Genomic DNA, 22,047 nt, shown 5'->3' with positions numbered 1-22,047 from the left:
ATTGAAACAGAACTAAACATGCATACCTTTGGTCTTTGGTTGTAAAAAAAAAATCAATAAAAAAATCAATAATTGGCTGATTTTTAGGAAGTAATTAAAAATAATCCATAGTCCAAATTATCAAAACAATATTTTAGAAAATGCTTGTTTTTCTCTGTGATTTAGGATAACAGAAATTCTTTCAGCTCTATTCAGCTAGTCACTTGAATACATAAAAGCTTGAAAGTGATGAAGTCCCATCTTCTAATGTCTCAGGCCTTGAGAGTCAGCAAAAAATCCAAAGTTCATTTCAAATAAAGTGTACAATTAAGTGTATATGGTTTCTTGCTTTATTAGGGTTTTGGTTCATAAAGAAATATACTTGCATTCAAGTACAATATGTAGCTAGTCCTTTGTCCAGGCTCAAGATCTCATGTACTCAGCCAAATGGCTGAAGAATGCTCTGGTCATTGTAAAAATTATGAAAGAACTGTAGCTAAATTTCTTGGTTGCCTTTTCATCCCCATCCCTTTTTTCTTCTGGTCTTCTGTCCTTTTAGGCTGTAATCTGAGGCTAATCAAGATATACTGGCTTTTTATATTATTAAAGGAGCTACTTTCTCTTCTAGAAGTTCAGTCTGGTAAGATCACTCTTGGAAGAGCATTCTTCCTTGGATAATCCCACATAAGATATCTGAAATGGTCTGAAGTTAGTAATAACTGTTGAAGTTTAATGGAGAGCTAGCCCAGTAACTCCACATGAGTAGCATGAGATTATGAGAGAAAGAGCAATCTCTTTGCCAAATCTGTATTCTCTGGAGGTGTGTCTTCAGAGGAACTCAAAAAATATTTCTAGGCTATTCATTCCCAAAACTTAATTCTTTCTCTGTGTTTCAGATGTTCTCTTTCTGTACATAACACAACAGGCCTGGGGGTGTGAGGAGAAGCGATTTTTACCGAGAAGGTCTTCCGTGTTTAATAAGCCAGCGTGGTTGCCTAGAGCTATATAATAACAACTTTAATCAGTTATCCAGTTATGAAGCCAGAAATCTTAGTTTAAAACAAAGATCTAAGTAATCATTTGTTTTTCCAAAAGGTAGTTTAACTAAACTACTACTATTGTAATTTATATATAGCTCTTTTGTTACTTGATTTTGCATGGAACTCTTCATTTGTATAAATATACCTAGTAGACAAAAATCTTGACTCATTGGAATTATTGTAGGCATGAATTGCTTCTTGGAGGCTCGGCAGAGTGGGAAAATATATTTAATTCTATATATTGTTTTTCATTATACTATATTGCACTATCCGCAGTGTGATTGGAGTTATGATTTGAGGTTGCTAAGTAAGGAAATAGAGAACTCTTCAATCTGTCATTCAAGCCAGCACAAACTGATTGGTAAAACCCAACAGTACTTCATTATGATTTGTTCCAGAATTCAGGGATGGGGGCAAATTGTGCTGTTTAAGGGGGAGGGGATGCATTTTATGATTTAAAATGTAGTTTGCAGTGTCAAAGCTCTTGTTTGCCTTGAGATCTATCCTGAATATGTATGTAGCTGGTACAAAAACACAAGTTAATTAGAAACCTGTAAATTGCCTAACTTTTTAGATAAGATGTATCTGGTTTTATATCATGCAAGAGGTTTTACCCAATAAGCATTAGCCAGTGAAATAAATAAATAAGCTTTTTATTGTGTCAATTCTTGTTGTGAAATTACTTGGTTTTGTAAATAATATATTTATTTCATCTGATAACACTTAATCACCATTGATTAAGTTGTAAACTGAATTATTATCTATCATGGAGAATTTGTTTTATTTTCTTCCCATTTCTACTTTCATGAGAGCAAAATGTTTATCCTAGTAAAGCAACCATTTTAGTGTGTTGTTTTTTAAAGCCTACTATGTAAAGCTCTATTTTCTTATCATTTTCATGGTAATGTAACAAATCGCATGGATATTGGTTTAGTTGTGTCTCTTTGCAAATTGCACCCAATTAGAATGATAATGATTTAGGTAATCTCTCTCAATAATATATAATATTGAATGGGATCTTTAAAGTGTTCAAAGAACAAAATAATAGAAGGATTTGTGCTTTTTAACTCATTAAACTTACAGCAGAATTTGGTTTGTGTTATTAAGTCTAAAAATTAAATTACAGCTATACATATCAATTTCACAATGATGCATATAGCGAACGTTTTATTTTAGCTCATGCTATAATGGACAATTTAAATTACAATCTTTGTCAAATTCTCGTTTTTGTTTCAGAATAGAATATTAATTATGCTCTTAAATATGAGAGGTAAATAAAATGAGCATCCACTGGCTGCCTACGGGTAAATTGCAGATTACTGACAATGTGACGTGGTGTGTTAAATGTCAGCTTTGTCAAACAAATTTAGAGGAACCGTTCAACTATTAGCTTCCTGTTGTTAGCAGGGCATTTTTGTGGAGCGTGGCTGATCCAAGCAGCAGGAATGCTGCACCATATGGAACACTAACAAAGCTAAATTGAAAAAGTGAGATGAATGAGGAGATAACACAGACACACTCAATTAGTTTATAACTGTCTATTAACTTCTGCCAGTGGCTTTGAATAAACAATAGATTAACCACTGCACGGTTTTGTTTTGTGAGGCTGTGGTAGTATCTGGAACATTGAGACATCTTTCTCAGGGCTATTTTATACAACATGGTTGCTATATAGTTATTGTTGGAAACTAACTTCCTGTATCAATTGGGTCATGTTAGGTTTGTGGCTGGTTTTGATTTGATTTGATTTGATTTCTCTTTCACTGCTATTATCTCTGGCTTTTTCCAGGACAACTGGGATGAAGTGAGAGAGAAATAGCTAGAGAGGGAAGGGAGAAGGAGACATGTACTCTGCCTTTTGATCAGTGGTGGGATTCAAAAAAATTTACTACCAGTTCTGTGGCATGGCTTGGTGGGCATGGTGTGGCTTGGTGGGTGTGGCTTGGTGGGCGTGGCAGGGGAACAATACTGCAAAATCCCCATTCCCTCCCCACTCCAGGGGAAGGTACTGTAAAATCCCCATTCCCTCCCCACCCCACTAACCTGCTTTCCAGCTTCGTTCTCCTGTGAAAGGCAACAAAAGAAGACCCAGCTGATCAGCTGGGACTCAGGAGGCAGGGAATAGAGGGGGCGGGACCAGTCAGAGGTGGTATTTGCCAGTTCTCCAAACTACTCAAAATGTTCGCTACCGGTTTGCTAGAACCAGCTAGGACTGGCTGAATACCACCTCTGCTTCTGATCTTTTCCAGACAATTCCTCTTTCAGTTTCCTTTGCATCTTATTCCACTGGTCATTATTGGGTTGGTATGAAAGAGCAATAATCCCAGAAGTGTTTGTTTGAGAATGCTATAGGTAGGCCTTGACTTACAATCGTTCATTTAATGACCATTCAAAGATACAATGGAACTGAAGAAAGTGACTTATGACTTGTCTTTGCCCTTATGAACAATGCAGCATCCCCAAGGTCATGTGATCATAATTAGGGTGCTTGGCAATGGTTGCAGTATCCCAGAGTCATGTGACCTTCTCAATCGGCTTCCAACAAGCAATGTAAATGCGGCAATCTGGATTCACTTAATGACCATGTGATATCTTTAACAAATTTCACTCAACAATCATAGCAAAAAATGTAATAAAATTGGGCAAGACTCACTTAACAGCCATCTTCCTTAACAACAAAATTCTGGTCCCAATTGTGGTTGTAAGTCGAGGATACCATGTAACTAAGTGTGTATCATCAAACCTAAGTAGCTAAATAGGGTGGAGCTTAATTTATCCCTGGTTGTCCAACTAAGTTTTCAGGGCAGCAGCAATATAACAGTAGTGTGCCTGCAGTATACTTTAGTACTTTGGATTTGAAAGCAAAAAAAAGTGCTTTGAAGCATGTAGAAACTCTGTGTAACACCTTAAACCATACATAATTATTCTCAGGATTGACCTGCAACTGCAGAGAGCAACCATGCAATCTCTGAAAAGATGTAGCTGCTTTAAAAAAAAATTGTAGACAGGATCCATGTGACTATCCTGAGTGCTCCAAAGCACTATTCAACCTTGTTTGAATCCTAAAGTTTAGGAAAAAGGAATAGAAAGACCTGGAGGTTGACTCCCAATTTTTAGTGCTCTATGCAAATACAAATGATGGCATGACAGACATTGCCAGTTGGATATTAAGCTGTTTGCTTTGGAGACAGAATGTACCAAGAGCAATAGGATGGCTGCTACATATGGCATGTCAAGCCTAGTGTGGGCTGGAAGCTAGTTAAATGCTTTTTCTCATGCTGCCAGCAGGCTGATTGCTTTGTGGTCTTTTAAGTTATGAGAGTTGCTATTGTAAACACATCATGAAATGAAGGGTTAGTCTTTTGTCTCTAGTCTGCAGTCATGATATACAATGTATATCTACTTTTTTTGCTCATTTTGTCTGACATACTTTTTTGGACCTTGTATATTGATTTGAACCATGACAGTACTCTGAGATTTCTTGATTATTGTATTACTGTGAGATGTTTTCATTAGACTTATGAGTTTGCTATTATAGCATGATTCTGCTTCTTAATATCTTTGAATAACATAATTCACTGCCATTATTTTATATCCCTAAAATTATTGTTTTGTTGCAAATATTAATTCAGAGTAAGTGGAAATACTAAGGATTACTATGAAACCTATTCCTGTATAGCAGGGGTGTCCAAACTTGGGAACTTTAAGACTTGTGGACTTCAACTCCCAGAATTCCCCAGCCAGCCATGCTGGCTGGGGAATTCTGGGAGTTGAAGTCCACAAGTCTTAAAGTTCCCAAGTTTGGACACCCCTGCTGTATAGTCTTCGCCAATGTCTATCTTAAGACTAAAGTTCTTAGAAACAGAAAACTGTAGACAGAAAAAAACCCAGTGGTCCATTGAGTATCCTTTGTGGAGGGGGGGGATTTTTGTTTATTTGCTTTTGTTGTTTTCTTTCTTTCTTTTTCTTTTTCATTAATTTTGATTTGTTATTTTATTTTTAAAATTTATTGTCAGATGATAGACGTTTTTATCCCAAGCATGTTTGAGTTGATGGATTCTTTTTCCCAAGCGCACGATCTTACATTTAGAAACTGCCTTTATTATCGAAAATACTAAAGTGGGGCACAGTAAAAGATAACATCCATTCTATTTTTATATGTGTAGGAAAGCTTAAATTTAAAATATAAATATTAAAAAATACTGCGGTACTTCCCAAACCGATTTCATCATTGTTGTAGCAAAATAATATTGTTGTTCTTTGAAAACCATCTGTTCCAAGCCTTATTTAGAAATAAATCCCCTTTAATTCAGTACCTAGTTCACTGCATATAGATAAGTGAATACTACTCCATAGATCTTTCCCCCCCCCCAATAAAAATCCCTATATTTGTTACACAGCATTTGCACAATTACTGATAACATGTAATGCATTTATATTTGTATCAGGGCACTTCCACATAGGCTGTTTCCTTTCCCCATCCCTCCAAAATAATTTGAAAATGGCTGTTTCAGGCAGTGTTATGTTTCATTCTAAAGCAGCCTTTTGAAATCAGATATGAAGTGCTAGGCAGCCATATTAAGCTGCAAAAATCAAACTAGGTGGCTTTTAACAGTGATTGTTAAACTGACTTGAAGCTGATTAGCAATTAGTTTGCTGATAAAATTTGTCTGTCAAATCTACTGTAGCTGGGGAATGGGAACTTTTTTTCAGTGTATTTTTGGCAGTGTATATTTTTGGTTACTTTACACATGGACAAACACATTTTTAAGGCTTCAGAAGAACTTTTTCTTTTTTCTTCCTGATTAGCACCAAGACAGAGACCCATACTTTGCAAATGTTTATTTTTAAAGCTACCTATTGGAAAGTTATACATTAACCTAACATGAAAATATTTTGTTGTTGTGACGCTTTAAGAGATATTACAGACAGTCCTTAAATTAGAATCATTTGTTCAGCAACATTCAAAGTTGATGCTGAAGGAGGAACTCGCAACCGATTTTCAAAATTCTGACTGTTGCAGTGCCCCTGTTGTTGTGTGAACAAAATTTGGGCACAGGCAACCAACCATACTTATGACCATCTGCAGTGTCCCATGATCACATGATCGCCAGTTGTGGCCTTCCCTCCTGGCTTCCCACAAGCAGCTTCTCACAAGCAATGTCAATTGGGAAGTTGGGAGGTAAGGTCTCAACTCATTCGGGTTAGTCTCTTCCATGCCTTTCTTTGCTCACACCCGCTCAAACCCACCATGCCTTCCTTTCCCCCTTCATTTGCACACAACCTGCTCACATGCACCTTGCACCCCCTTTCCCAGGCCTCCGTTCATTCACTCACTTCACACACCCCTTCCTGGGCCTCCAGGTGTCTGCATGCATCCCACAGCCCGCTCGCATGCACCTTGCACCCCTCTTTCAAGGCTCCCCCCCCCCCCTCTCTCTCTCTCTCTCTCTCTCTCTCTCTCACACACACACACACACACACACACACACACACACACACTACATTTGCCTGCACTCTCCCTGTGTTCACACACACCATGTACCTTCCTTCTAAGACCTTTCTGAACTCTCGTACATCCTGCACCCTCCTTCCTGAGTCGTCTTATGGTCACACACAAATCATGCTTCCTTTTGTACCCTCCCTCTGCTTGTGCCTTACTGCAGTACACACACCCCTTGTCCAACTTGTGCACAGCCTGTACCAGGAGGGCCTTCCCCCTCCACCTGCAGCATCCTTGTTCCTTCCTTAGAACTCCTGCTGCTTCCCACTTAATGACCTGCATGTCTTGGCATCTGGGGCTGCTGTATTGCTATTACTAAGTGATACAGTCACATGTCATTGCGTTTTATGACTGCATCATTTAGCAACAGCAGTCCTGGTTCAACTGCTGTCATACTCAAGGATTGCCTATACTCTAATCCTGAGTACTGAACTGTTATCACAATACTTGTTACAATGTCTTAAGTTCTTGATTGAAATGAGGATCTAAAATGAGCTTTGGTCTTTAACAGGAAAGCCCTCCTCGCTGTATTTGAAATAGCTTTAAAAGATCTACTATTTAACTAAGGAATTGACATTGGCAGCTCATTACTTCATTCAAGTTTCAGGCTCTGCAACTAAAAACTTGACTTGAATATGAAGGGGACTCTTTAATTATTAGTATTTTCCTTCTTCAAGTGATAATTAGCCTCAAGAATATGTTAATAGAATATGTCTATATGGAAAATATCATGTCTGTATTATCAGTTGTCATATATTCACTCAGTAGTCCCAAAGTTGACCAGTGTTGCCATATATTCACTATTTACTATGGTCTTGTGATATCCCAAAAATACAGAAAGGAAAGCTTATCAAATATCAGATAAGATTTTTAAATAAGGGGAATAATTCTCCTCTCTAACAGGAAAAATACACTATTGTTGAAATAATACTTTCTTCTTTTTTATATTAGATTTTTATTTTTTTTATCTCTATAGTGCTGTATCTAGAATGTACTTACTGACATAACTTGTAATTAAATATTATGAACTCATAGAACAACTGTAGGTATTATTCTGGTGTAATATATAAACCTGTTATATATCTTAATTAAGTAGCAGAGAAAATAAAGAGAGGAAATTTAATAGTCTTACATCATCATTCAGTTGAAGAGTAAACTAGTAATTCAAATTAATGCTTTCGTGTATATGATTATATCACTAGGTTCCGTTTCTGGCCAAATTATATACCTTAACCTGGTACAGGCCCTTTGAAAGGGCAGCTAAAAGTAACATCTGTTGCAGGGGTTAAATTTATGTTTACTTATTACTTGGGTAAGTCATAAGTAAACATAATGTTAAACAAGAATAGCAAATTTAGATGCCAAAATAATAAGTTGGTTTTTTTTTTAACTATCTAGAAATTGGTCTTGTCAATCGTATAATGACCCTGAAACCTTTCATTATTTTTTCATTTTTGAGATACTCTGACTATAGAGGCTGTGCAATATAATAAGCTAACTTGAACTATATGAAGCTTCATACTAAAAATGATCAGGGCCTTTTGAGAGACGCATCTTTGAAAGGTCAAAACATAATAGATAGAGAACTCTGAAAGAATATGGAATATTGGGGGAATGTTATTGGTTTTTCAGTTTCATAATAATACAGACAACTAAACTTCTTTCCACATTCAGTGAATGTGTGGAGTGGGAAAAAGAAATTGGGTCAGTTGTTCCCACTTTTGATCTGACAGTGGTTTAAAGATACTCAGTATACTGACCTGCATCAGACATCCCACTGATATGTACTAAACTTGTTTATTTGGGTCTGTTCAAACTTTGCAAAGAAAATTATATGATTATTATAGTTGCAATTCTAAGCCCTGCTTTATATATTCACACAAAAGTAGAAGTTCCATTCTTGCTATAATTACTAAGACAACAAAAAGAACATCTCCTCTTAACCCATACTTGAAATATTTGAGCAGACACATTAGGGATATTTTACTGCAGGGCAGAAATTTATAATATAGAAAGTGGAAAATCAGTTTATGAGCAATGGATCATAGCTGAGAAAAAGAACCTGTGGCTTAAGTACAATATTTGCTTTGGGTGGAGAACATATTTGGATTCCAGAACCTTCAGTTATAAGGTCAGAAGATGGTGACAAAATCTCCACCTGAGATAATAGAAAGTATGATCTGAAAAACACAAGCTGGATCAAGCTAAAGGCTATCTTAATCCAGTATTACCGTGTTTCCCCGAAATTACAACATGTCCTGATAATAAGGCCATGCCACCTTTTTCTGGTGGGCAAAATATAAGCCCTCCCCCGCAAATAAGCCCCCTGGACAACCCCTCACCTCCGGCCAGGCAAAGCACCACTCACCAACCTAGCGGTATCCCAAAGGTGCCAAGCCGCGGGAACCGGGGGGAGGCAAAGGTGATCGCGTTGTTTAGCGCCTTCGGGATGCTGCTAGGTTGGTGAGTGGCTCTGTGCCCAGCTGAAGAGGGGGGTTGCTGGATGACTGCTCTCTTGCGAGCAGGCTCCCAAATAGCTGGGCACAGCCTCATGGGCAAATGGCTGTGTCGCGCTGTCGCAGCAGCGCAACACAGCATCCATGAAGCGACCACACTCATGAGCAGCCACCCGGCAAACCCCCTTTCCAGCCGGGCACAGCGCCATTCACTGACCATAGGGTATCGCCAAGCCGCATGAATGCCTGTTTGCCGCCCCCTGGCTCCCACGGCTTGGCGCCTTTGAAATGGCAGTGAATGGCGCTCTGCATGGCTGGAGAGGGGGTTGCGTGAGCGGCTGTTCCGCTCTCACTCACGTGCCTCCCAGCCTCACGATGCCCTGGCCCAGCTCTCTCCACAGAGCCAGGGGACTTCCGCTGCCACCGCCGCCACATGGCTTTTTCTGTGGCTTCCAAACTGAGTCTTCCGGCAGTGGCCGCTCTGGGCGTATGCTCTATGGTTGTGAGCCAGCTGCTGGCAGAGCGTACAACCATACAGCGTACGCCCAGAGTGGCCACTGCTGGAAGACTCAGTTTGGAAGCTGCAGAAAAAGCCATGCGGCGGCGGCAGCAACAGAAGTGCCCTGGCTCTGCGGAGAGATTTGTGCCAGGGCATCGTGATGCTGGGAGGCGCATGGGGGGGGATTTGTCGGGTGACTGCTCATGAGTGTGGTTGCTTCATGGCTGCTGTGTTGCGCTGCTGCAACAGCGCAACACAGCCATTCGCCCATGAGGCTGTGCCCGGTTTTTTGGGAGCCCGCTAGCAAGAAAGCAGCCGCCTGGCAACCCCAAAACAATAAACCCTTCCCTCATAATAAGGCCCAAGCCATATTTTGTGTGTAAAAAGAAAATAAGACCCTGTCTTATTTTTGGGGAAACACGGTATGACTCTCAAAGTCACCAACAGACTTTCTGACATTCTGATTGATTGCTTTCCAATCATTGTTCTCTTGTATATTGTCCCCATCAAGGTGACATTTTGCCTTGAGTGAGAACACTTGATAGATCCGTCCTCCATGGATGTATCCAAACCACTTTCAAAATCCTCCACGTTAATGATTATCATTATTTCTGCTTCTAATGTATAGTGCTGTTTCCCATGTAAGAAAGGTAGAAAAATTCAGTTTATCAACTGTGCAAACATATCTGTATAATACCATTTGATTGATAGTTCTCACAGTCTTCCCCTGAAACACTGTCATTGTGTTCAGTAAAATTTCCTTCAACCAATTGTTACTGATGCTCTGAAATATACCATTAAAAGCTGATCAGATTGACATGATATATAAATCTTACAAATAAATAAACCTTCAGGTCCAAGGTTCTTCAGAGCATTGAACATGCTTTAATTTTCAGAAACTCTCCACAAAAATCACAATTGTAATGTGGTAGAAGAAGAAAAAACAGACTTGAGTCTTAAATATTTTCAGACTGTTAGTAAGGACTTTATATAGCTTTTTGTGGGTGGGGGTCTGTTTTATTTCCAGAGTTATTCTCTTAATATAACTGAACAGATTTTTCTCATCTTGGCAGCCTTAGCTGTCAGTCTACCAAAGCAGGGTTCAGCAATAAACCTTAGCCTCTCAACTTCACGCAGCTTAACTTGGCTACTAGACTCAAACTTGTCTCTCAGACACATAATATGGCACAACTAGATAAGAAATTTTAGAACTAAGCATTCATTGACTATCATTGATCATTGACTATCCTCAGACAGTTGTGAGAGTACAGTTTGCCTCTGATACTAACAACTATTTAAACTCACTGTTTCTTTTTCCTGTTTTTCCCATATTTCAGTGAGTTGTTTTGCCCTGCACTTAATGAAGCTGAATGATTATCAGTTATTGACATATCTAGTATCTGTATCCTAGGCTGTGATGGCTTTAGCCTTATGTTTCACACCTGCATATGTTGTGAGTGTAATGTTTAATACACCTGATCTTTGTAGGCCTAGGGAAGCTGATAATCAGTTTACACACTTTTGCATCATCCAGCCATAAATTGAATTAAATAAATCAGAAAGTAGATTACACTGATTGCAGTGCCTCTCAAGGAATCACACCAATATCAGACGCTCAGGTTTTTGAAATACAGTTAGTCTTTAACTTAACAACAGTTCATTTAGTGGCTGTTCAAAGTTACAACAGCATTGAAAAGAAGTGACTTATGACCATTTTTCACACTTATGACTGTTGCAGCATCCTCATGTCATGTGATTTACATTTGGATCCTTGACAACTGGCTCATATTTATGAAAGTTGCAATGTCCCGGGGGCCAGGTGATGACTTTTTGTGACATTCTGACAAGCAAAGTCAATGGAAAAGCCAGATTCGCTTAACAATGGTGTTACTAATTTAACAAGTGCAGTGATTCACTTAACAAATGTGTCAAGAAAAGTCGTAGTGATTCACTTAACAAGTTTCTCAGCAGTTTGTGGTCATAAGTCAAAGACTGCCTGAACACGTTGTCTTAGACCTTACATTCAGCCAAAGTCTGGATTCAATTGCCCACTGTTACAGTCACCCTACCAAATCAGGGATTTCCTAGAGTGGCTGACTGACAGTTTGTTGGCCCTTCAAAGGCAGGTTGGCAAACTAAACAGGTTTTCCAGTCCAGTTTTAGAATCCAAGGAGTTAATAATACAAAGGCAGCCTAGTATCCTAAGGATGTACCCTTGTGTTCAGGCATCCATAAACCTTTTTCAGGCATCCATTATTTTTTCTTCATCTCTGTATACTACATATAACTCTTTAATTGTGTATTTTATTACTCTAATTGTATGTATTACCTTTTTTCATTAATTCACAGTGGAAATGTCTGTGTGTGTGTGTGTGTGTGTGTGTGTGTGTGTTCGGGGGGGAGTCTTTTTAGCAGAAGTGAATGTATAAATTATATGAAATAAAAAATGATGAATTCTATGCTTGTTTATTGAAGCATCATCTCTTTTCCTTAATGTTTCTTTCTTAAGAAAACTGGCCAAAAAGCGAAAGGAGACATTGAGTAACACACGACAGGAAATGACGGTGATGGTGAACTCAATGGATAAAAGCTATGCTGAACAAGGTACCAACTGTGATGAAGCTTTCTCTTTCATGGATACACACAATCTAAATGGGAGATGTAAGTGGAAATAATTTTAATTTCTGCAGAGCAAATAGCAAAGGGAAGTGTGAAAGGCTCTTAAATGCTTGTTACTCAATCCATGGGCTCCAAGTTCTCACCCGTTGAACATTTCACATCATATAGCAAGAAGATGGAATTGAATCTTTGAGGAAGAAAATTTTGTATTTTTGCCTTTCCCTTGCTTCCAAACTAAAAACCACTGATATCAGTGCAGCACGTGTTACATTCAATCTCCTCATTTATTATAATGCTCCTGATATTCTCCATATACTGGTGACCATTTTTAAGAAACCTCATAATATGTACAAATGGTGGCTCTTTAGCTACAGCTGACAAATTTTAGAGTTCCTACCTTAAGAGAATTCAGTAAATTGATTTGGAGTCAGATTGATCCAGGTTCCTAAGATTAAAATAGTATTTAAGATGACATTCCACGCTGCTGTGATATTTTGTCTCAGAAAAATTAAAGCTATGAATATAGAAGTTGCCCTATCCAAGATCGGACAATTTGTCCATCTTGTCAGTATGGATTATTTCAAACATTCCCAAATAGTACAATTCCAAGATGTAAGAGACTGTAACATCCATAGGATTCTGAGTAATGCCTCCCCAACTCATCACGAGTATGTGTTAAGGTAAAGCTGATCTATTCTGTCTGACAGCAGATTTCCCAGGTCTCAAACAATAATCTTTAAACAGATCTCAGCTTTGCTATTTGAAATATTTTCAACTGAAGATCCCAGGAAATGAATTAGACTCCTCTTGTGAACTCTTTAGTTGCTATATTACTTTTAGAACATGACATAAGCTATACAAAAATATTGTTATTACTATTTTTCTAAAGGAAAAATTCTTCTATGAGCGAAAATATAAAATGCATATAAACTATAGGGCCATGATGGCGAACGTAGGTGGCATGCTCTGCGGGCACACCAGCCGTTGCCCCAGCACAGTTCCACTGCACATGTATGCGCACCTCCTGCCAGCTAGCTGGTCTTCGGGCTTCTGCCACGCATGCGTAAGGGGCGCATGCAGGGGATGTGTATGTATGCACGGGGCAGGGGAGTGCGTGGGGTCACAGGCGCGAAGGGACACATGCATTGCATTATGGGTCCAGGCGCTCTTTCGGCATGCAACAACAAAGGGTTAGCCAACACTGCTATAGGGTAATAGTTCCACGGAAGAGGATTCAAAAGTGTCTGTGAAATACTTTATATTATATTGTGAAAAAGTTGCCTTGGAATACGCAGATGCATGAATACAGCACTTGTTTGCAACTAATTAAAGGAATCCCTTCTTTTTCCTGGATCATATGGCGGCAGCAGAAACCTATTCATAACAGCCACACCATTCCGAAAAAGGATACATATTAGTTCAGTTCAATTAAGCTAATGGGCATAAGATTTTAGCCCAATTTAAAGCATTTTTGGACTACGTTCTTTCCCAAAGTTGCCTTTAGCAGCTTGTGGTTCTTTCCTACTCTGTCCCTTCATGTATCATTGGAGAGAAATCCATATTACATCTCCATTTTACGATAGATGATAGGTGTGGCAAGATATATATATATATATGTATGTATGTATGTATGTATGTATGCATGCATGTATGTATGTATATGTATGTATGTGTATATATATATGTATATATATATATGTATGTATATATGTATGTATATACGTACGTACATACATACATACACACACACACAAAACTAGGTCATAGAATTCCTAATTTCAGAAGGTACCTTTCAAAGCATGCAAGAAAATGAAAGAAACACAATATCTAAGAAAACACAAAATATTTAAATAATGCCAAGTTATAAAAACGCTATTGCTAATTTTTTATGTAACATTTTTTCCATGATATCATTTTCCATATCAGATTTAACAAGATTCATCATCTAGGGGTATGATATAAATAAGCTATTGTTTGCAAATACTTTGTTTAGATTAATTGCATAGAGTTCTCTTTCCAGCTGTATCATCACCCTCTTCGTTTACAATGAAAACAAACACCCTGAGTACAACTGTTCCCAATTCATATTATCCAGGTAACCAAATATTTCATTGGTTTTTAAATACTGTAAATAGTTTACTTTTATAACAATCTCTTAGAAACTGTGAGCTGTTTCCCTAATTCAGGCAACGTTCTATAGCGCACTGTTTCTTAACTTGGTAACTTTAAGATGTGTGGACTTCAATGCCCAGAATCCTTCAGCTAGCTATAGAGAGAGAATCAGAAGAGTACTCACTTCCTTGAGCGGGTAATGGCTACCACAGAGAATAAGAAGCTTGAGTTTATCTCTTATGCAAACACATAGCCATCATATCTCTGCTATCAGTGTTTTAAGTACAGATGAAATATTGAACATGACCAAAGTTTAAACACATATATGAATATTACAATATATTCTTCTGATTGCCCATATATAAAAATCATTTTAAAAGAGCTAAATACCATTTGCATGAAATAACAACTTTCTTATTAGAGTTTTTCACACTTTGGAAAGTGACTCTAAAACATATTGCAGACGGCTTGAAGACTTGAAGACTTTAACTAAACGCTAAAGCATTAAAGCAATGTGGATGAACTTCCAAAAAGATGCCATTCCTTTAAGAATCTAATTTTTAAACCAAGGTGACTCTTAAAACAACCAACTTATTTTCTTCTTTTCTTTATGGAGAACCCTGAAAAAGTTGGACTGTTATAACAAATAAAGATGTTGCAATCGCACTTCTGCAAAACTACTTTCAAAGTGTAAAATCTCTATTGCTTATAACTCTTGGCTTTCTGAGCAAAAAGAAAATTGGAATATTTGCTCGTTATTTACTTTTCTTTCTCTTTTTACCTTTTCTGCATTGACCTGCTTATGATGTATGACAGATCCATTTGTGCCAACTGCAATTTTAGGTGAGAAAATTTCCCTTTATCAATGTCTGTTGCAGGAACAATACAAGTTCAACCTAGGTAGTGAAATATTGTACTTAAACAGGTGTAATATTCTATTCAAAATGTGCAAACTATTCTGCATTTAACATTCAGATACAAGTTATCATACTAGGCTTTTATTATCATAGATGATTTAGTAGATGAGGGAGATTGAATATTTTTAGTTATTGGTCATATTTATAAAATAATGGATAAATCAAACAATGCAAGTATGGTAGTCAAAAATTCAGCATAATTTTAATTTAGTCTATAAATAAATTAGTGTTAAATATGATTTATGAACTCTATAACATAGTAAATATTTTCCACTTTATTTTTTATTTCTGTATCACAAATAAATGGGATTATCTCAATAATAACATATAATGTACCACATCCCATACAAGTGGAAATACTGTAGTAGAATTCTGAGACGAGAAGCATATTTTTTACCTTTCTTTTAGGAAGTTGAAAACTACTGATTGTCCAGTAAAAAGAGAATGAAGGGAAATGAGTTAACCATGCTAAGATAACAAAAATAGCATGAAATGCTACTGCACATGAAATAATAACAAAAATGAGCTGTGCTTTGTACTACTACTATACTAATCATAAGCTAAACCAAGCAAAACCATACAATAACATGTAATAAGAATTTCATTCCAGTATTTAAATTGCTGCTGCTTTTTTCCTTGTTCTTATTGGTGCATAATTTAATCTTATGAATTCCAGTTTGTTGACTCTACTATAAAACTATTGTATACATGGGCTTTAAAAAAGAGAAAGCAGATTTAAAATCCATTCATCTAACAGAAATGTTTTGGCCTTAAAAACACTGGTACAGGAATCTATCAAATCATATCCTAAATTGTTTTTAAACTACTGAAGCCAAAAGTGATTTTCCTTTTCTTTTGTCATAAACAAAAGCAAAGAGAATTCATTGTGCTTTACTCAGTCTGTGGTTTCCCCCTGCCCACCTCTTAAAAATATAAGAAATGTTGTAATCTAATTATAATTGGCAAAGAAATTATAAATGGTATCTAAAGAAAATGGTTTCTTATAACTTACTGGGAAGAACCTGCAGTCATCACAATAATACAATAATAGGTATGCAAATGAAATTTACAGTGATTTTTACAGATTTTCTGTAGCAAGTTGTAAATGTTATGACATTTTCAATAAACAAAAAGAACCTGTTCCTGTTAAACCATATAACTCTTAATTAGCACAAAAACAGAATCTCACTCCTAGTCGTTCAAAAACATACTGGTATATACTTTTCAACTTTCAACATAAGCCTGAAAAAAGGGTACCTCTACTTAAAATGTATAAAAAATCTTAAAGCAGATTAAGTTTTTCAAGGCTCACACAGAAGTATTAAAACAAGATAGGCTGCTTCATTAAAAGCAGAAAGGTGCTATACATATCTAAAGTCTGAAGCTCCCACTTCTGAATAAATAATAAGATTTTGATGGAATTTCCTATATACTTTATTATTGAATATATTTGTATCTTTGGCTGTACTTTACATTTGTTAGAAACTACTTTTTCTCTAATAAAAAGGAGAAAATTACTAAGCAAACTCTTTAACAAAAGTGCATGTCAAGATACTGCATTTTTTTTATATAGCAGCAGTTAATGAAGTGTTTTTCAAGAACTATTTTGTATAATTTTTTAAAAAGAAACTTTTGGTCTTTCCTTTTAGAATTATTCCAGTTTCTATCCTAAGACACTTCTAAATGCCTAAAAATAGTAATCAATTATAATATCAAAGTACTGTATTACTGTTTATTTATATGCATTAATTATACTTCCAAACTCTAAATTCTTTGTGGCTTACTTTACACATCTAATAGCAAGCTAGGATTTATTGTTAGGAGTATAATTAAGCACAGGACTTGGAAAGAGAGGTACTCTCTTCTTTTGCAAGAAGTATTTAGTTTCAATATTTGTATATATTCCCAGCAAGTCACAGTTTGTTCAGATAACTACCAAATAAATGAAAGTCTTGGTTTGTGTTGAAAATTGTCAGGTGGGGTGAGGGACTCTACATCACAAAAGAGGTACTGAGAGGAATGTTTTCTGTTTAATTCATAATAATGCAAGCTTTTTCAAACCAAAGAACTCCATTCAGTTCTTGAATAGGTCAGTAGATGACCCATTTAAAAAAAATAATGAGGGAAATGAAATACATTTAAATCAGATTTAAATCACTTCCCCTGTATTTAATAATTTTCACTTCTGTTACCTTAAAATGATTATTAACATGCAATTTTTCCCGTGAAAGAACTTGACTATAATTACACATCTTTTTGAAGTAGCAATTCTTGGATAGTGTTTTTCATGGAAACTAAGTGACTGCAATATCAGGCCAAGGTAAACAATTAAACTGCTTTTTATTGTTGTTAAATTCTAGACATAAAAAAAATTACATTTAAAAAAAATCTTTAGTCACAGTAGCGGAGACTTGCCAACAAGTCCAAGCAAGTGAAACTGATGTAAACAGTTTACTTTTACTGTATTCATTTCTGTGCATTTTATATGATAGTGCCTTTCTGTAAATCAATTTATCTCAGACCAGCAAGAGCAGCATTATTCCCATGTAAATTCATTTAATATGGGATGTCTCAGATGTAAATTAAAAATCAGATAATACAGTGGAATGCAATATATCTTCAAATTGTAGCATTTCAGGAGTGGAACTGGCCTTTCAAGCATTTTTGGAAGACCATGTCTAGACCCTAATTTCATACTCAAAATAGGCATTCTACACAGCTTTCTGAAAAAATTCAGCCTGAAACCTCACTATCAGAGTTAGCTTCCCATCAAAGATGCTTTTCACTTGAACTGAAATCAGTAACTAGGCTAATGATATTTCGGTCAGTTTCTTAACATATTGCAATCTTGTTCTGAAATACAGTAAAAAATACGTAGATCTAAGAATTGGTAACTTTGTGAGCAACCAGATTGCCATCAACTATGTTTCACATATTGGCAATGCAATTTAGAATTTCATTTCAAAATGCGCTTTCTAAAGGAAATTGATAACTGTAGTATCCAACTGCATGCAGATGGGATAATCAGAACTTTAGTTCAAAGATCCATATGTACTTTATGAAAAAGTATGTTTCTAATATATAGAGGGATGTCTAACAGAAATAATTGTAATGGGCTTTGTATGAATATGCAACATAAATACAAAAGTTGTATTGACTCATTTTGCAGCCCTACAGTGGATCCTGTTACTTAACTATAATATAATAACCTAAAACGAAAACAATAAAGTCTCTACATACTTTATTTTGAAATTTCATAAATCAATTTCCAACCCTATGTTTCTTTCTTTACTTATTTTCTTATTTATTTTGTCTTTTTGTGTCTCAGCCACCTTGTAATATTCAGGTGCCATTTCAGCAACAACATATTGTAACAACACTTGTATATCGCCTTTCATACCATGCATCCTAATGCCATGCATCCCAGTTTTGTTGAAGAGGAGCTAAAGGGAACTCTGTATATCAGTATTTTTATTAGATTGGCCCACCCTGGAATCTGGGAGAAACTGCCATGTGTATATGGCATGCATTTGTTATTCTATATATTCAGAGTTAGGATTAAACAATTCACTAACTGCTTACAGGAGCAGTGCAATCCACTAGGCCAAAATTTCAGCAATGTTGGTGTTCTTTTCTTTATTATGTATAGAACTCTATGCTTATATTCTGATTTTCATCCAGTGTAGATCATCTATCTGCTCTTAAGAACAGGGATATTCACCTTGCAAGCCTCCCCCCCCCCCAAATTTAATTAAGGCTCCCAGTGCCTCTCTAAAATATTATTATCACATAATAATTTTAAATGTAATAGAAGGGAAAAATACTTCAATACTTTGGAAATAATCATAGTATTGAGTCCATATGTAATAAATCAATTCACATTAAACTTGGTTTTAATCCTGATTTAGGTCCCTCCCCCATCCACTCTTTTCTGTCCCTCTCTCCTGCTTGGAGAGGGGATGTTGTTCCTATACTTCATTTAAAGACTCCAGATATTTGTGTAGTACTAATTAAGAGATTATAGTTTGTAGATTGATCTAAAATATTTTTGTTTTTATGAATGGCTGGAGAATTTCTGAAGTGTGACTGGAACGCCAGGGTATATTGCCATGGAAACAAAGGAAACGAGTTTAATTCTTAAATTCTTTCTTCATTCACAAATGAAGGGGGAATTTCCACCAATTCCTCCATTTATTCAATACAACTTCTAAAATTGATTCAAAATTCAGATTCCAAAGGAAAAGCTGATTTTTAAAAGATGGACTATGGAGAAAAGAGAAAGCCACATTTTGTTAAAATCAAATATGTCCAATTCAAAACAAGAGACGTTAGGATTAAAACCAATCTCTGAAAAGTATATTGCTGTGTAGCTATAGGTTAAGATCTACTAGATAAGAACAGTGAAAATCATGTCTTTCAACTGTCCCTTTCATATACTATTTAGTCTAGTAATGTAAGATAGATAGATAAATAATGTATCCCACTGGTGAGTGTTCAGAGGTCTGTACACCTCTCTAGTTTTTCCCAATGAGTTAAAGGATTCTTTGAATATGGGTCAGGGCTATCAATCTGTTGTTAGTAATAAGTAATCACTACAAATACTGGTTCATGAATATTGAGAGGAGCTTTATACTGATGACCATAAGGAGATGCTAAGTGAGGGTGTTCAGTTCTCGTATTATCTTCTTACTCTGTCACCATCAGAAGTGTTAGAACTGTAGCTCTTAGAAGAGCTATTCAACATCTAGAAAATGTTAAATTAGACACAACTCTTACAGCCAAAAGATTTCATAGTCTGTCTCTCTGTTTTGTCACATGAATTTAAATTTATAGGAATTATTAATACACAAATAATAGCGGGTATTTTTTTTTTCATATGGAAGGTCCAGTCTGTAAAAATCTGCATCACCTATTCGGCCTTAATGTTCCAGTCAGCAAACCACATATAGGCTGTCATTTAATCTGCTTTTGTCCCATGTAATAAAATGAGCCTGCTTAAGAATTTACAAGTCACCCATAATTTTAGAAGGCGATATATTTGTTTATTTTAATTTTTAATAAATAGCTTTGTGAAGGTAATTTTTTTACAATGAGAGAAAAACGAAAACATTTCATTCTCACTTGAGGGTGTTCTTTTCTTGTCACATTAAATTAAGGCACCAACATGATTCAGCAAAAGAAAAAGAACATTTTTCTGGTTGTTCAGCCCTTTATGTTAATAAAATATTCAGTTTGTCTGACAGGAAACTAAACTGAAGGTTTACAACCATAAAAATACCTTGCAATTATTATTGTAGTACTGTTGCTTATGGCCTGTTTCCTTTTTTCTTCTCCTCCTTCTCTTTTTTCCTGATATGTATCTTCTTTAAAGTGCCAATAAATGGTAAGTTTCCCATTGCCCCATCAATGCTGTGGAGGGTGGGAGATGATTTGCTTCACATCAGTTTGGATCAGTCCAGTGGGGTCATGTTGTATGTTGCCCTGCATGTAAGATGACATACAACATTTCATGCTTGATGTGATAGACCTTGTCATATATTTATCTAAATTTGCAGCATGCTAATTTCAGTCAAGCATTATCTCCAATCAAAAGGTTCCTCATAGTTATTCTATATATTTTCTTTCCTAATGTATCCAATCTCCATTTCCATTTTTCTCTTGCTTAACAACCCATATCATTTTATGCATTTTTAAACATTTTGCTTTCCACTAACATGAGTCCAGAAATATTGTGAAAAATAATAAATAGTATCCTCCTCCAGTAAATATTTAATTATTTATTAGACTAGGACTTGATGAAGTTTCAGTCTGAAATTTCTGAACTATTTAGAATTCAGTATCCTAAAAAAAATAAATTCCCCAATTTACTGATAGGTGTAAATGAGCAAATAAAATAATAAAATATGGTCTACACATTTTTATTGTAAACTAATAGACCTCTGTCTCTTCCCAATACCTTGTGATCTCTCCATGAATAAACTACACAGTAGTTGCAATTTAGCCCACCTAGACAATGAAAGATGATGATGGTGTTAAAAGCCAGGTTCAAAATGTATCATTAACGTAATATGTCAACCGGAAGTAGTCCGATACTTTATTGCATCTTCTTTCCCTAGATGAAACTCATACAGTCGGAAGTGACACAAGTAGCCTGGTCCAATCACATACCTACAAAAAACGAGACCCTGTAGATGTGCCGTATCAGACAGGCCAGCTTCATCCAGCCATTCGTGTTGCAGATTTATTGCAACATATCACTCAGATGAAATGTGCAGAAGGCTATGGATTCAAAGAAGAATATGAGGTAAGTCAACTCCATACAACACATACTGTGCTGTGTTGCTCTTCTTCCAGCTTTTTTAAAAATTGCTGATAAATTCCCTGAAAAGTCATTTAGATTGAATGATGTAATGATGAAGAGGAGACAGTAAGGGACATAAAGGTATATGTATTATTTCCAATTTGTTTCCTGCAGAAGCTAACAGATGTGAAGTCAACAAGCAAAATATGAGCTCTATGCAAAGTTTGAAAAGATCATTTTAATGTAGTCTTTAGCCATGTGATCCTTCCATTAAACTTCATAAAGGGGATTGATGGTCTGCTTCTAGGCCCCATGGAGGAGGTGCTACGTTGTGCAAAGTGACTACTCTAGGAGCCTTTGACATTAAGCAATAGGATTCTTGGGATATTCTGCGTCCTGGAAAACCTCTTTCCTTTTCTTTGAATGGAGGTCAATTTTCTTTAAGGAGAAGGAAGAGAAGTTAGCAGGATTCTTTCCTTTCAATCATTCTAACAGGTGTCCTTACTAGTGTCAGCATGTTTATTTGAATGTTCATAACTATTTAAAATAATATTTACTAAAGACTAACAATAGCAAAATGCAATACAAAATAAGATTAAGATGAAAAATAAAAATAAAAGG

At 36.2% G+C, this 22,047-nt stretch overlaps 1 protein-coding gene and 1 long non-coding RNA gene across 7 annotated transcripts in view; one reads left to right on the top strand and one right to left on the bottom strand.

Moving 5' to 3' along the window:
• The window catches only part of LOC309390910, a 40,855-nt gene extending 19,646 nt beyond the window's left edge, over nucleotides 1-21,209 (bottom strand). Inside the window, exon 1 of the long non-coding RNA XR_014175201.1 lies at nucleotides 20,404-21,209. This is a non-coding gene — a long non-coding RNA (uncharacterized lncRNA). The remainder of the gene's footprint in view (nucleotides 1-20,403) is intronic.
• The window catches only part of PTPRM (protein tyrosine phosphatase receptor type M), a 471,605-nt gene that overhangs the window by 356,213 nt on the left and 93,345 nt on the right, over nucleotides 1-22,047 (top strand). For 4 of the 6 annotated variants that reach the window (XM_081950796.1, XM_081950795.1, XM_081950798.1 and 1 more), the window contains 4 exons: nucleotides 11,987-12,138; nucleotides 14,117-14,191; nucleotides 15,025-15,051; nucleotides 21,242-21,429. In XM_081950796.1, coding sequence (XP_081806922.1) covers nucleotides 11,987-12,138; nucleotides 14,117-14,191; nucleotides 15,025-15,051; nucleotides 21,242-21,429 — 442 coding nt within the window. The remainder of the gene's footprint in view (nucleotides 1-11,986; nucleotides 12,139-14,116; nucleotides 14,192-15,024; nucleotides 15,052-21,241; nucleotides 21,430-22,047) is intronic. The other 2 variants (XM_081950797.1, XM_081950800.1) reach the window with 1 other exon arrangement.

Source organism: Natrix helvetica, assembly GCF_964273705.1.
Source record: "Natrix helvetica genome assembly, chromosome: 4".
Classification (NCBI taxonomy): domain Eukaryota; kingdom Metazoa; phylum Chordata; class Lepidosauria; order Squamata; family Natricidae; genus Natrix; species Natrix helvetica.
This window is presented reverse-complemented; position numbering and strand designations above follow the sequence as displayed.